General features: G+C 43.8%; 1 protein-coding gene across 1 annotated transcript in view; it reads right to left on the bottom strand.

The window, feature by feature from the left end:
* HPS3 (HPS3 biogenesis of lysosomal organelles complex 2 subunit 1) overlaps nucleotides 1-12021 on the bottom strand; it is an 807901-nt gene that overhangs the window by 419235 nt on the left and 376645 nt on the right. Inside the window, exons 8-9 of the mRNA XM_069618362.1 lie at nucleotides 5578-5686; nucleotides 5217-5398 (exon numbers count right to left, since the gene is read on the bottom strand). Coding sequence (XP_069474463.1) covers nucleotides 5217-5398; nucleotides 5578-5686 — 291 coding nt within the window. The remainder of the gene's footprint in view (nucleotides 1-5216; nucleotides 5399-5577; nucleotides 5687-12021) is intronic.

Here is a 12021-nt window from a genome sequence, read left to right as displayed (position 1 = left end):
CTGGTGCCACTTTCATGTACAGGCTCAGTGATCTGGTCGGTGAACTCCTGCCTCCTGTCCAGCCCCTACCGCCCAGTAGACTCTCCTAGCACCAATTACATCTATATCTTTGCTAATCCTCCCTGAAAAAAACTCCTCTAGATTGCTTGCCCCTTTCAGGACAACATGCTTCATCCTTCACCAGCAGATGTGCTCCTTTCTTCCACTCATTCTTTTTCTCACCACCTTCTTGCAATACTCTGGTGATTTTGAAGTGCCAGCAATCACACGGACTGGGTGAAATGGGGATTGACATGAAAGACGCAACCATCTTTCCTGAATGGCTTCTGAGAGGGGCCTCCAATGCCACTATTGCCTCCATATTCTGCACTTTTGTGTTTGTATCAACAACAACAACAAAAGAGAGCAGTTTATTCAACAGTGCAGTGAGAAATGGAGCCATATATAAATGAAGCGTAAAAAAACGGATGCTAGCAAAAAAGTCCAGAAAAGAAATAACAAAAGAAAATGGCTATTAGTGTGACTTTTGAAACCTTGTCAACATCAAAAGAAAATAACACAATATGTTTACGATGGGAGATCCCATTTGATGAAGTCCTGTAGATATTATATAATGAAGGCTATATGGTCTATTATGACACAAATAACTGTTGTTAGTTATAGAAAAATTAGAAAAATTAGGCTATAGAAAAGGAAATATGTTGCACTCGAAAAAATAAAAAAATAAAAATTGGGGGCACAAGTTATGGATGAACATTCCAAGGAGAAAAGAAATCAAATTTGGCAGCCACAACAAAAATGAAAGCACAATGCCACTATTAGGCAGCAAATATTTTCATGATTTAATATTTTTGTTTCATATTGACAGAAGTCTGTCTGATTTAGTCTTGACTTAATTGTATTAATCTTATTATAAGTATGTAAAGAGTATGAGTTACTCATTATAGTGAGTGAAGTACTCCTAGTCCATAGTCCCTTATCCTCTCTACTGCATGGGCATCTCAGAATAGAGGAGGGACCGGAACCTTTTGCCCAGTAAAAAAGCAAATTTTCCATTTAAATTTAGAGCATGCAGATGATAGCCCAGCCCTCAAACACACCACAGCCCCTCTCTATAGCGTCTGGCACGAGGCCTCTGTCTAGCCTACTTATTTTTTGGGGGGAATAGATGGCAAGTCATATGGAGGAAAGGGGTTCATAGAAAAGAATTACTTCAGTTACTACGATGAAAAACGTATTATTACTCCTAAAACCTCTGTCCCCTTGCCTACATACAGTATGGGTGATTTCCATGCACCCACTAAGATGCGAGGAAGATTATTGTGCTTTGGTTGCAAACAAGTTCTTTAGAACTGCCTATCAGAAAGCAGCACCTGACGTGGAGCTGGTGTCTAGACAGTAATGTTTACAAAAGGAGGAGGTGGAAGCCCAGGTAGCTTCCTTGCTTATCACAAATGGCTCTGAATGACTACTACTGTGGTCTTAGCTTTGACTCTATGTCCATGAATTCATTCAGGGGCAGGTTATGCTGCTCAAATAGCAGACACCATCCGCATGGCTATGGAAGCTTTAAAAGCTTGTTTGACTGAAAAAGCTCCACCAAAAGTGATAAAAAGAATGCTCGAATTTCTGAGCATCTTAGTCCCACTAAGGTAAAACGTTACCTCCTTTGCAAATCCAAACAATGCAAAGTTTTGTCTACATCAGATTTCGCATCTGAAAAAAGTGCATGAAGAAATATTTCTTGATTAATATGCAAAGCTGAGGACCTTGGGCAAAAAGCTGTGGTGAGTACAAAGCACCACTTGTCCCTGTGGAAGACTGCATAAAGCTTTTGGTTGGCAGCTGCCAGCATAACATCTGCATGGGCCTGTCTGAGATGCAGGCCTAGGTTGAGATAGACCTTCCTGCGATAGGCTTCCAGCAGTCTGTCTTCCCTGGCTAAGCACTAGGAGGATGAGGAAGCAGTCGAAGACGCTGCCGTGGACGTCTTGAATATAGAGAAGCCGCTGCCACCACGAAGGGCTTTGGTTAAGGATGCAGAAACAACAGAATGGTCTAAATCTAGCATTCAGACTCTTATTTACTGGCAGGGTTGTGTGGGCTTTTGCAATATCTTTTTTGCCAGCATTAGCATATCATTGTGGAGCAGAATTGCAGAGCCATTGGCTGCTCAGAGCATTAAAATCTGCCATTATCCCTGCTTAAGGTTGTTCCTGCTGTGGGGTAGATACCCTAAAAATTCTTCAAGGCCTTCCATCAGGGCATGAAAGGACTTTGTTGAGGACAGTGTATAGATGACTTGTCTCCCTTTGTAGTATGGATAGTCGGAATTGGATCCCAAATAGAGTCCTCCTGAAGTGCTACTGGGGCTTGTGGGGGCTGTGGCGATATGGGCTCAATCAGCTGAGGATGTAGGGTCGAAGTCGACGGTGTTGGGGACAACAGAGGTGGAGGAGGTGGCACTGGTTGAGGTGGAGGATGGGGCTCCATCTGAGGAATTGCCTCTCTAAACAGGCCCTTGATGATGCCAGTCATATGCAGCGGTTTCATGACATTCTGAAATCTATCAAACAATCTCTCCTCACATGCGGCTTGAAGCCTGAGCCAGTGCTGAAGGCGTCCATGTAGCTGAAGGCTTCCGAGGGGCCTGTTTAGACGGATACACTCCCTCTTCCAAGTAACTCAAAGATGACAAAGATGAGGGGTATAAAGTGCACCAAAGTATTTTAGCCCCTGACCAACCCACCATTGCACATCATTCTCTGTATGAAGGTGGTGCCGATAGTACCAACTTCCTATTTGACTGAGTAGCCCATGCTGAGGGTATGGGCCACATGAAGAGTGCCCCTCCTCCTCTGAAGAAAAGACACTGATACACCAGATTGCTTTGCTGCCATTATTCTGGTACTGCTAACAGGAATGCACAGGAAACTAGAGTTTGGTGCAGAACCTTGAAGTCTAGGCCTATGGAGGCCCTCAGGTCTTGACTTGGTAGTGCAGCAGACCTCAGAGGAAACTCTGGGAGTCATGCTGCACTCAGGTGTTGGCCTGGTAATCTGACTGTGTTTAGGCACCTCTCAGGGGTGAGCCCAGTGCTAGGGCTTTGAAGCCAGTGCCTGGTTCAAGATCCAGCAGACCCCTCTGCGCTGGACCAGGTAAAGTCCATAGAACCCTCGACATGAGCATTGGCTGCCTTGCAAACCTCAGGATGTCTGCCGGTAAGAGGATTGAGTGGACCCTTCTCAGGAGGGGAACTCCCTGGAAAGGAACCCTCCGTCTTAAGTGCTCTGGAAAAAAAAGGTGATTCACCTTGCCTTGCTTGACAGACTTCGACTTGCGTTGCACAAAGGCTTCGATGCTTTGGAATCTTGCAAGAATCTCACAACAACTGGGGAGACTGTTTTAAAGCAACCTTGAGGTAAGGCACTCAAGCCAGATCCCGTTGGGGATTAGAGGCCGGGAAGGATCCCTCACAGGATGCACACCTGCTGAAGTCTCTCAGGACCGACAATCACTGGGGGAGCAAGGCACCGCCGGCTACTTATGATTAAAAAGAAAGCAGGGACAATTTGTTTGGCAGATTTTTTTTGTTTAAACTCACACGCTCACAGAGTGCAGGACCGTTTCCGTTGGTGCAGCACAAGGGGCTGAGCATAGGTGCTGTGCCATGTCACTGCACGCTCTAAATTTAATAACAAGGGAAATGTTCTTTTGTGAGGGGAAAAAAGGTTATGTTCCCATGCAGGGATGCCCATACAGTATGTAGAGAAAGGACATAGGAGGAAACTGAGTTGTGTGTTAATATGTAGATATTATTTTGAGTCACTGAAAGGATGCATCGACTTCTACCAAAGGGCACATCAGAGCGAAAAAACAGGGACAAATAAGTAACTCTACCCAGGAATAAACATGTAGTACATACGCAGAAGCACAAGTAGATGCCTGTACGCAAGCTTGAACAGTTTTTAGATATGCAGTATTGATACCAAAATAAATTGCCAGAATTGCACCTGTGAGAACACTCATGATAGCTTTGCCCCAGCATGCAAGCATTTACCCTTATAAGGACACACCTGTAGCGGCTTTGCCCAAGGTCAAAGTACAAGGACAAAGGCAAATGAACACAGCTAGGGCAAAGGGGAAGGACTAGGGCAAAGTGGAACGACTGTGTCGAAGATGAATGACTGACTACGGAGAAGGACTATGCCAAAGGAATGGGACAAAGGGGAAGGACTAGGCCGAAGTACTATGATGGAGAAGAACTGGGATGAAGCACTAAGATATAGAAGGAATTGGATGAAGGACCATGAGGAAGAAAAAGCATAATGGAGAAGAACATGAAAAAAGAGAAGGATTATCAAGTAGGATAATGACGACGGATTATGGTTAAGGCGAAGGAATAGGATGAAGAAGACTGATGGACAAAAGACTAGGGCAAATTACTAGGATACAAAGAAAGAACTAGGGGGTTAGGACAAAACTGTTAAGATGCAGAAGAACTAGCCGAAGGACTATCATGAAGGAGGACTAGAATGAAGGACAACGATGGAGAAGAACTGAGACAAAGAAGTACAATGAAGGTGGACCAGGAAGAAGGACCATGATGAAGAAAAATGATGTTATTGAGAAGGGCGAGGATAAAATAGAAGGACTATCAAGTAGGATCATGATGAAGGTTTATGATTAAGGAAAATTAATAGGATGAAGAAGGATGAAGGCCAAAAGAACTACGACAAAGTACTAGGATACAAAGAAAGGGCTAGGTGAAAGGGAAAGGGCTAGGATGAAGGGGAAGTACTAGGACAAACGACTATGATAAAGTTTAAAGATTGTGACAAAGACGAATCAAAAAGACTATTACAAAGGACTAAAACAAAGGATAAGGACAAATACTATGATGAAGGACTGCGATGACTGAGAAGGACTAGGACAAATGACAATTATTTAGAGAGGCTAGGACAAAGGGCTATCAGGAGGGAGGACTAGGACAAAGGAGTTTGATGAAGGAGAAGCTGTACCACAACCAAGAGGACTGGGATCAGGGATAAAGGAGGGCAATGACAAAAAGGAAAGAACTAGGATTAAGAGGAAGAACTAAAAGAAAGAATTGTGAGCATAAGCATAACAAATCTGTGATGCAGCCAGTTAGCATGACAAATCGAAAACCCAGTTTAAAAAGTGTAAAAAATGTAATTAGAACAAAACGTAAATACCTGCTAAAGCAGTCTCCCAGCAGTACGCAGCTATCTTTGAATGCTTTTAACAGGTTCTCCTTTTCTTCCATGTCTATTAGGTTGTGGTCCATTAGAGCTGCCCTTACCAACAAATGAGCCTCACTCAAAAGATGGATGCTGCTCTGTGTTCTGATGGTTGTATAATTCTTGCTGTACTCAACCTAGAAAGATGCAGTTGTTTAAACACCACTCCAATTTTCAAATGCAGGACTTACAATCAAATACATAAAATCTACTTTTGTGAAGCAAGCATCAGAAGAGCTGCAAATATGCACATTTGTACACAGGAAAAATAAATTCAAGTTGTTTCATTGCTTAAAGCAGAATTTGGGTATACTACCATTTCCTTGTAAAGTTGGCTGGTCGAAATTGAGTTTACTACATATAAATTCCATCCAGGCTCTGCCTCGGCAAGTGTCTCACGTTTTGAGAAGACAGACTTCCTAGAACTGAAACACAGCAATCTATTAAACACATAACAAATATTCAAAGGCTTAAAAATGTTACATCACTGAATAAAAACACAAAATATATAGCTTTGAATGTATTCAATGTATTCAGAGACGTTATTCTGTGGTATTACATCAATATGGACAGTGACACAAAAGGTGATATTTCAGGGTTAGGGTTTTATGCTACCAATGCACATTTTGTTTGGCTCAACTTTGTTTATTCCTTTTAGAAAACAGTGATAAGTAAACAATATCAAAACAAACTAAGAAAATTAGGAAAAGTGTCTCAACAAACATGCAGTTCGGTGTTTAAGAAGATGTACATAAAGGCGATCAGGTGATTTGACAGGTACATATTCAACCTCTCTCATCGGAGTAAATGTTGAATGTGCCGTAGGTTGATTGTATGAAATAGTTAAACCAATATCGATGTGGGGTGCGGGGGGTCGGAGGGGGATATTTATGGCAGAGAAATAATGTTTTAACAAGAAGCGTCTAATAAATGTCACTTAAAGAAGTTTGGCAGTGTCCAGAAAACTGGCCCATACTTAGTATAACTTTGGGAGGGTTTCAGTCCATGTGGTCTCTTTTTCATTGGCCCAGGTGTCTCGCGATTTATGTCACCTGTAAGCTATCAAGTCTACTTCAAGGTTTTTTCTGGGTTAGGCAATTGTTAATCTGGCTGCATTTAGAAGGTGTGTTATTAAAGCTGCCTCATTTTCAGAGGTTCCATATTCCCCCCTCCTGGTTTGAGTCGCCCAGGATCAGAAGCAGTGGTTTCAAAGCGAATGGAGTATTAGTGATATCTTTGATTCTAAAAAAGGATCTCCTCCCAAATGGTGTATTCACAGACAATGCCACCACATCTGTCCCATAGTGCCTGTCTCCCTGCAGTTTCTTCAACTAAGAGGCAAATAGTTAGTTAGGAATCTTTGGAGACGTTGTGAGGTACAGTATCAATGGGACATGATCTAATATGCGCATTCTTTGGTAAAAGTGCTTCTGGCACTTTGTTTTACCTCTTGTCCATATCCGGGTCCAGGAGTCAGTTGAAATGTAAATCGAGAGACTTTTGTCCCATTGAAGCAAATGGGGTGTTTCCTCATCTTGATTAATTTTATCCAATAGTTTATAAAGTGGCAAGACCATGTCCTTTTTTATGGAGTCCTACTGCCAATTCTAGAGGGCTTGATTGTCTGCCAGCAGCTGCTCGGACCCCTATGCTAGATATCCAATGTCAAAGCTGCCAATTAACAATGGGGAATCATTATTTGTACAATCTTCAAAAGGAAAGGGGCACTCTTTGACTAAAATAATTACTTAGTTTTCCGAGGCAACCATTAAATGAATTTTGGACGGTCATACATTTGAGACCAGGGGTAAATTAAGGATTGGTGATGACTGAGGAAAGGGGACTGTTGGGAAAGTTTCTCTTTTAGGCAACTTTTCCTCTGTAGTGTACGACCTCCTCACCTTTTGCTTTTGTTTTCACTGGACTTATGCTCATTTCTTATGGGGAAATGGGCTACTTCTTCAGACTGGCAGTACTGGAAAACTAAGCATACCTTTTGTCTTTTTACTTGTTATCTCTTTGGGTAACCTTTTCATATTGCACACAGTATCCTTCAACGTAGTGCAATGTTTCAACCTAGACTTACACCAAAGTGATTATTGACTACTTTTAAATGTGCCTAAATACAAGCTGGTGGCAGCAATTACATTTTTATCATTTTTCCTATATTTTTAGTTAGTAGTCAGATAGATGTGGTAAACGCGAATGAGCTAACAGTGGCTAGTGTCCTAAAATGGCTGTGCCACAAGGTGCCACAAGGTTTTTCACTTGTTCTTTGGCCACTTTGTTCTTTGGCCGTCTTCCTGCCTTCTCGGGTCACGAATACCCTTGTATGGCCATGCAACTGCCCTAGAAAGTTGCCATGTGTGTATCGGCTCAGGAAGTAGGCTGGAATAGTCTCGTCCCAATCCACATACTGGTGCCTGTATGACTGGTGTGCATACAGGAGTCATCCCCATAGTGGTGCCTGATTGGACCACTGCTGGTGTATAGGAGTGGTGCAGATCTTGCTACTGGAGGACTGAGTTTGATCACTGAGAAACCTGAGGACGTCCTCACATTTACTTCCCTAGGATCATTTGCTCAGGTGGCCAGGGAAGGGCCATCGCTTTTGGATCCTGACACTGTGGGTGGACAAGGAAGGGACGATGACCTGGGTAGGGGGTACCTGGGGTGTGGGAAGAGGATCCCTGAGTACGAGACATGGAATTAATTTCTTTCCCATCCCAAACTATCTTACCATCTGTCGGCCTTTGCAGGTTGTCAACCCTGCATAAACCTCCCTCCTCCAGGTTTGCAGAATATACTGAGACAAGAACAGAACAGTGAGGAACAAAGTCTACTACCCATCTCAGAAAACGTCCTGAGAGTAGAAAAGGAGACAAACAATCACAAGGGACATACACTTCCTTTTATAAAACCCACATCAACAATTCTCATTTAATCCCACAGAGTTCCAAGAAAAAGAAGAGAGTATTTAGGGGTCGAGACATGGTATTCCCCCCGTTCCTGACGATCCATCCTAACCCCCTTTGCCTTTGTAGGCTACTGTGACTGTACCTTATCCCTTGACAATGTGCAAAGTACTGAGAAGAGGAAGAAGCATCCTCGAGCAAGGAAGATTAGCTGGATGGAAAACCACTATGGTACTGGGACGAAGAAGGCGAGGTCTGGAGGCTTTGAAGGTCAGGCATGTCCCAGTGATTGGCTTGATTGGAGTCAGACAAGCCAATCAAAGCAGATACACCTGAGAGCCCTTAACAGGGTACAGGTGTATAAAAGTCTAAGCATCAGCACACAGAGAGAGCGCGTGAGGAAGAGCAAGAAGGTTGATCTGAGCTGAGTGTGTCCCAGAGAGAAGAGAGTACTGAGGCGCTGGAGGTCTGCACAGGAATGCAGACGGTGTTGATGTGGCGAGGAAGCCGTGTCTACAGGGAGCCGGAAAGAAGAGTAACAGGGAGTTGCATGTGCAAGCGCCCCCCTTTATTGTGGCCAGAGACTGCCCGTTACCGTGGCTGGGAGCAGCAGCTCAGGGCATTCAAAAGGGCAGGAGAAAGAACCCTGACTTTAGTGAAGGATGAGAAAGCCAGACGCTACCGCCGGTGAGTTTTCAAGCAGGAAGGAAACCTGGCGCGCGTCTTGTGTGTGTTGATACACGGTAACTGAATGATCATGTATGGCAGGCTCTGAGAAACACAGAAGTGCCAGAGCAAAGGAAACGCCTAGCCAGTAATTGACAAATGAACAAGACATTGTAGCCGATTGCAACTCCCAAGATCGCTGAACAAAAAGGGAAGAAGCTGCTGAGGGGAGCTGGCGAAGTGGGAGCAAAAATAGAAAAGTACATAACAGAAGTTAAGGAAGCCAGAACTAGGCAAGAGAGCCAGAAAGAGAGTGTAGGTTGTTGAGAAAGAACCGCTAGGAGCGAATGATGATGCAAACAGAACTTTGAAAGAAGGTGAAGTTCCTCAAAAATTAAAGGGGTCCAGAGAGGTGCCTGGAACACGTGAACTGAACTGCCAAGAGAAAGAAGGGGCGAAGGGCAAAGCCGGGGTGACTGGTTGCATAACCTGTTATAGGTGGATCGTGTGGTCTAAAACTGCGCCTAAACCAGGAAGCGCTAACGCATTGTGAAAAGCCCTGAGGCCTGACATTGTGCCAAGCATAAAAGAGCCACTGGTTGCGCAACCTGCAATGGGTGGACCGTGCGGTCTGAAAACTGCGCCACAACCAGGGGGTCGGGGGGGGTGCTCCATCGAAAGAACCATCAGGTGAGAAGAGCATGCAAGTGCTGTGCAGTGAAGGAGAACAGTGTAAAACTTGGGGAAGGGAGCCCTGAGTTTGAAGTGCATACTCCGTTACTATTTTCTGTGAACTTTATGATTGGTCAACTTTAACCATATAAGGATTTCATGAAATGGTGCCTGAGATTTGAGGAAGGGAACCCTGTACTCTTTGTCAACCTTTGTGTTGAACTGAACTTGGTTATTAAAAGCTCAGATGGATTGAAAATAGAGACTGACCCAGCACAAGGTACACGTCTGGCTAGATCCTGTGAAAAGAACTGTTTCCCGACCTGGGATTGGGAGCTTGTGATTGGGCCAGAATTTGTGTTATCAACTTTTCAGTTAGACTATCCCTTCACTATAGTTTTTTTTCTCTTAGTTGTGAGGGCAAGCATAGGTTTGGACCCAGAGAGACTTTTTGATTTGGACACTTTGACCTTCCTTAATTTCTTTAGGGGGGGTATCTCCGCCATAGCGATAGGGCCTGGTAGGCATTTCACCCATCCTGATATTATAAATAAAGGTTTTCAAACTGTATCACCTGTGTCTGTGTCTCTCTTGATACCATGCCTCTCTCACATCACTCATCTGAATTTAGAATAAGAGGAGTCCTGCAACTACTTCAGCAGATAGGAAGAGGAGCCAAGTATCCTGTGTAGCTGTGCAGAGGACGAAAGACCGGAGGACGAATCCTGACGAGGCCTAGCGACAATTCTTGCTGCTGTCCCCTGAAGCCCTGCTGGACTACCTGATCTCAGAAGACCATTGCTGGTGGTTTCGGCCCTTTGAACTGGTGGGACCAACCAGTCTCGAAGCTTTCTCATGAACCTGCAACCTGGAGCCTTCGGAAGTGTCTCTGGACCAACTGGTGGGCAGACCAGCTCCGTTTTGGGCTACCATGCAGGAAGCGTCGCCGTTCTGCTTTTTGGCCTGGAATTTTGCTGGTCTCCAGCTAGTCCTAAAAGTCGCCTTCCTGCCACGTTTCAGCATTCCAGCATTGACGGGTCCTGTTCTGGGAGGCACCCTTTGTTGGAGGCTACTGAGACACTTGTTGTCGCCTGTGTGCAGTGACTGTCGCTGGAACCGGCCATCCCCCGTCTGGTAGAGTCTCCCAAATAGTCTTACATCGGTAACTGCTGCATTTCTCCATTGTAAAGGGTTTCAATCAGGTCTCGGACCCGACCAGAACCTTGCTTGCACCAGCAGCTTCTAGACATCTCCAGCGATCCCCATTCGGCCTGTCAAGTCATTTGGGAAAATCAGAGTACGGACAGTGACTAGTCACAATACATGCCGGTGCCCCCATCTCCTCCATTATAAAGTTTGTAAGAACTTTGATTTATATTCCATGCCATTGCATTTAACATGTTAGTTGCAAATGCTGCTCTAGAAGTTGGGAAAAGTAATGTACTTACCTATAAATCCCTTTGAAAGACTTCTGAGCCAATCTTCACACCCACAGGAACATTTTCTAACGTTTTCCCAATTTAGGGCTTCTAGCCCTGTGGACTGTTGATACAATTGCCCAACTACTTACCTTTCCCTTCAGGTAAGTTTAATTAACTAACTGTGACCTCCACGCTTCCCTTGATTGGTTTAGGCTGGCAGCGTGCTGCACTTAGATGGACTTGAAGTGGGCACTTGTGTGGCACTTTATAATGTTAAGGAAACAAAACAGACTGACTACCCCTCTCTCTGAGGTCCTTCGATAACACAGATGCAGGTGCTAGAATACTGTTGCGTAAATCTACAGTAAGTACTTTTTGAGAGAGCGATTTATTTAACACAGACCGTTAAATTATGAAGATATAGATCATTTTAATAATTGGTTAAAAACCACATATTTTTTAATTTTTTTTTTACATTTATAGGCTTTTTCATACACCACTCATACCTTTCGTAACAATTAATTCGTACTGTGACATCAGGGTTTGACAATTTAAATTTTCTTTTGGCATATTAGTTGTTGATAATATACATGACATCCTAAAAAACAATTGTTTTTTCTATAGGTCGACATATGTTTTGGCCCCTTATGCTAGTACCACCGTTGTCTACGGTAGTCTAAGGAATCTTTAATGGGCCATCTTCAGGACAGTGATGATTTTTTTAGAAACTTGAAGTCTTCACCCCTTTCTTTTCCATACGAAAAGCCAAATCTGTGGTCGAAAAATATTATTCTGGACCACGGAGCTAGAGTTGTAGGGTATCTTCTATTTTACCCCTTGTCAGGAGCCACTAAGCTTCTTGATATAGATGAATCTTCAGTATTCTCTGCTTCTGTACTGCTTGGTTGGTTGTAAACGCGTAAGAACTGTTTACATTGGCAGCATCGAGAGTAATGCCTCTAGTGTTTGTTAGCAGAGGACAGCGTTTCAATTCTTCTAGCGTCCGCTTGTCTATTGCTCAGTAGTTTTCTTTATTATGTTAGCCTGTCCATTGCACCCAAAGATATATGACGATAACCTATCCAT

Source organism: Ambystoma mexicanum, chromosome 10, assembly GCF_040938575.1.
Source record: "Ambystoma mexicanum isolate Mex_15411 chromosome 10, UKY_AmexF1_1, whole genome shotgun sequence".
In the NCBI taxonomy this organism is placed as follows: Eukaryota; Metazoa; Chordata; class Amphibia; order Caudata; family Ambystomatidae; genus Ambystoma; species Ambystoma mexicanum.
Note: the sequence above shows the minus strand (reverse complement) of the source record. Positions and strands in the feature narration are given on the sequence as shown.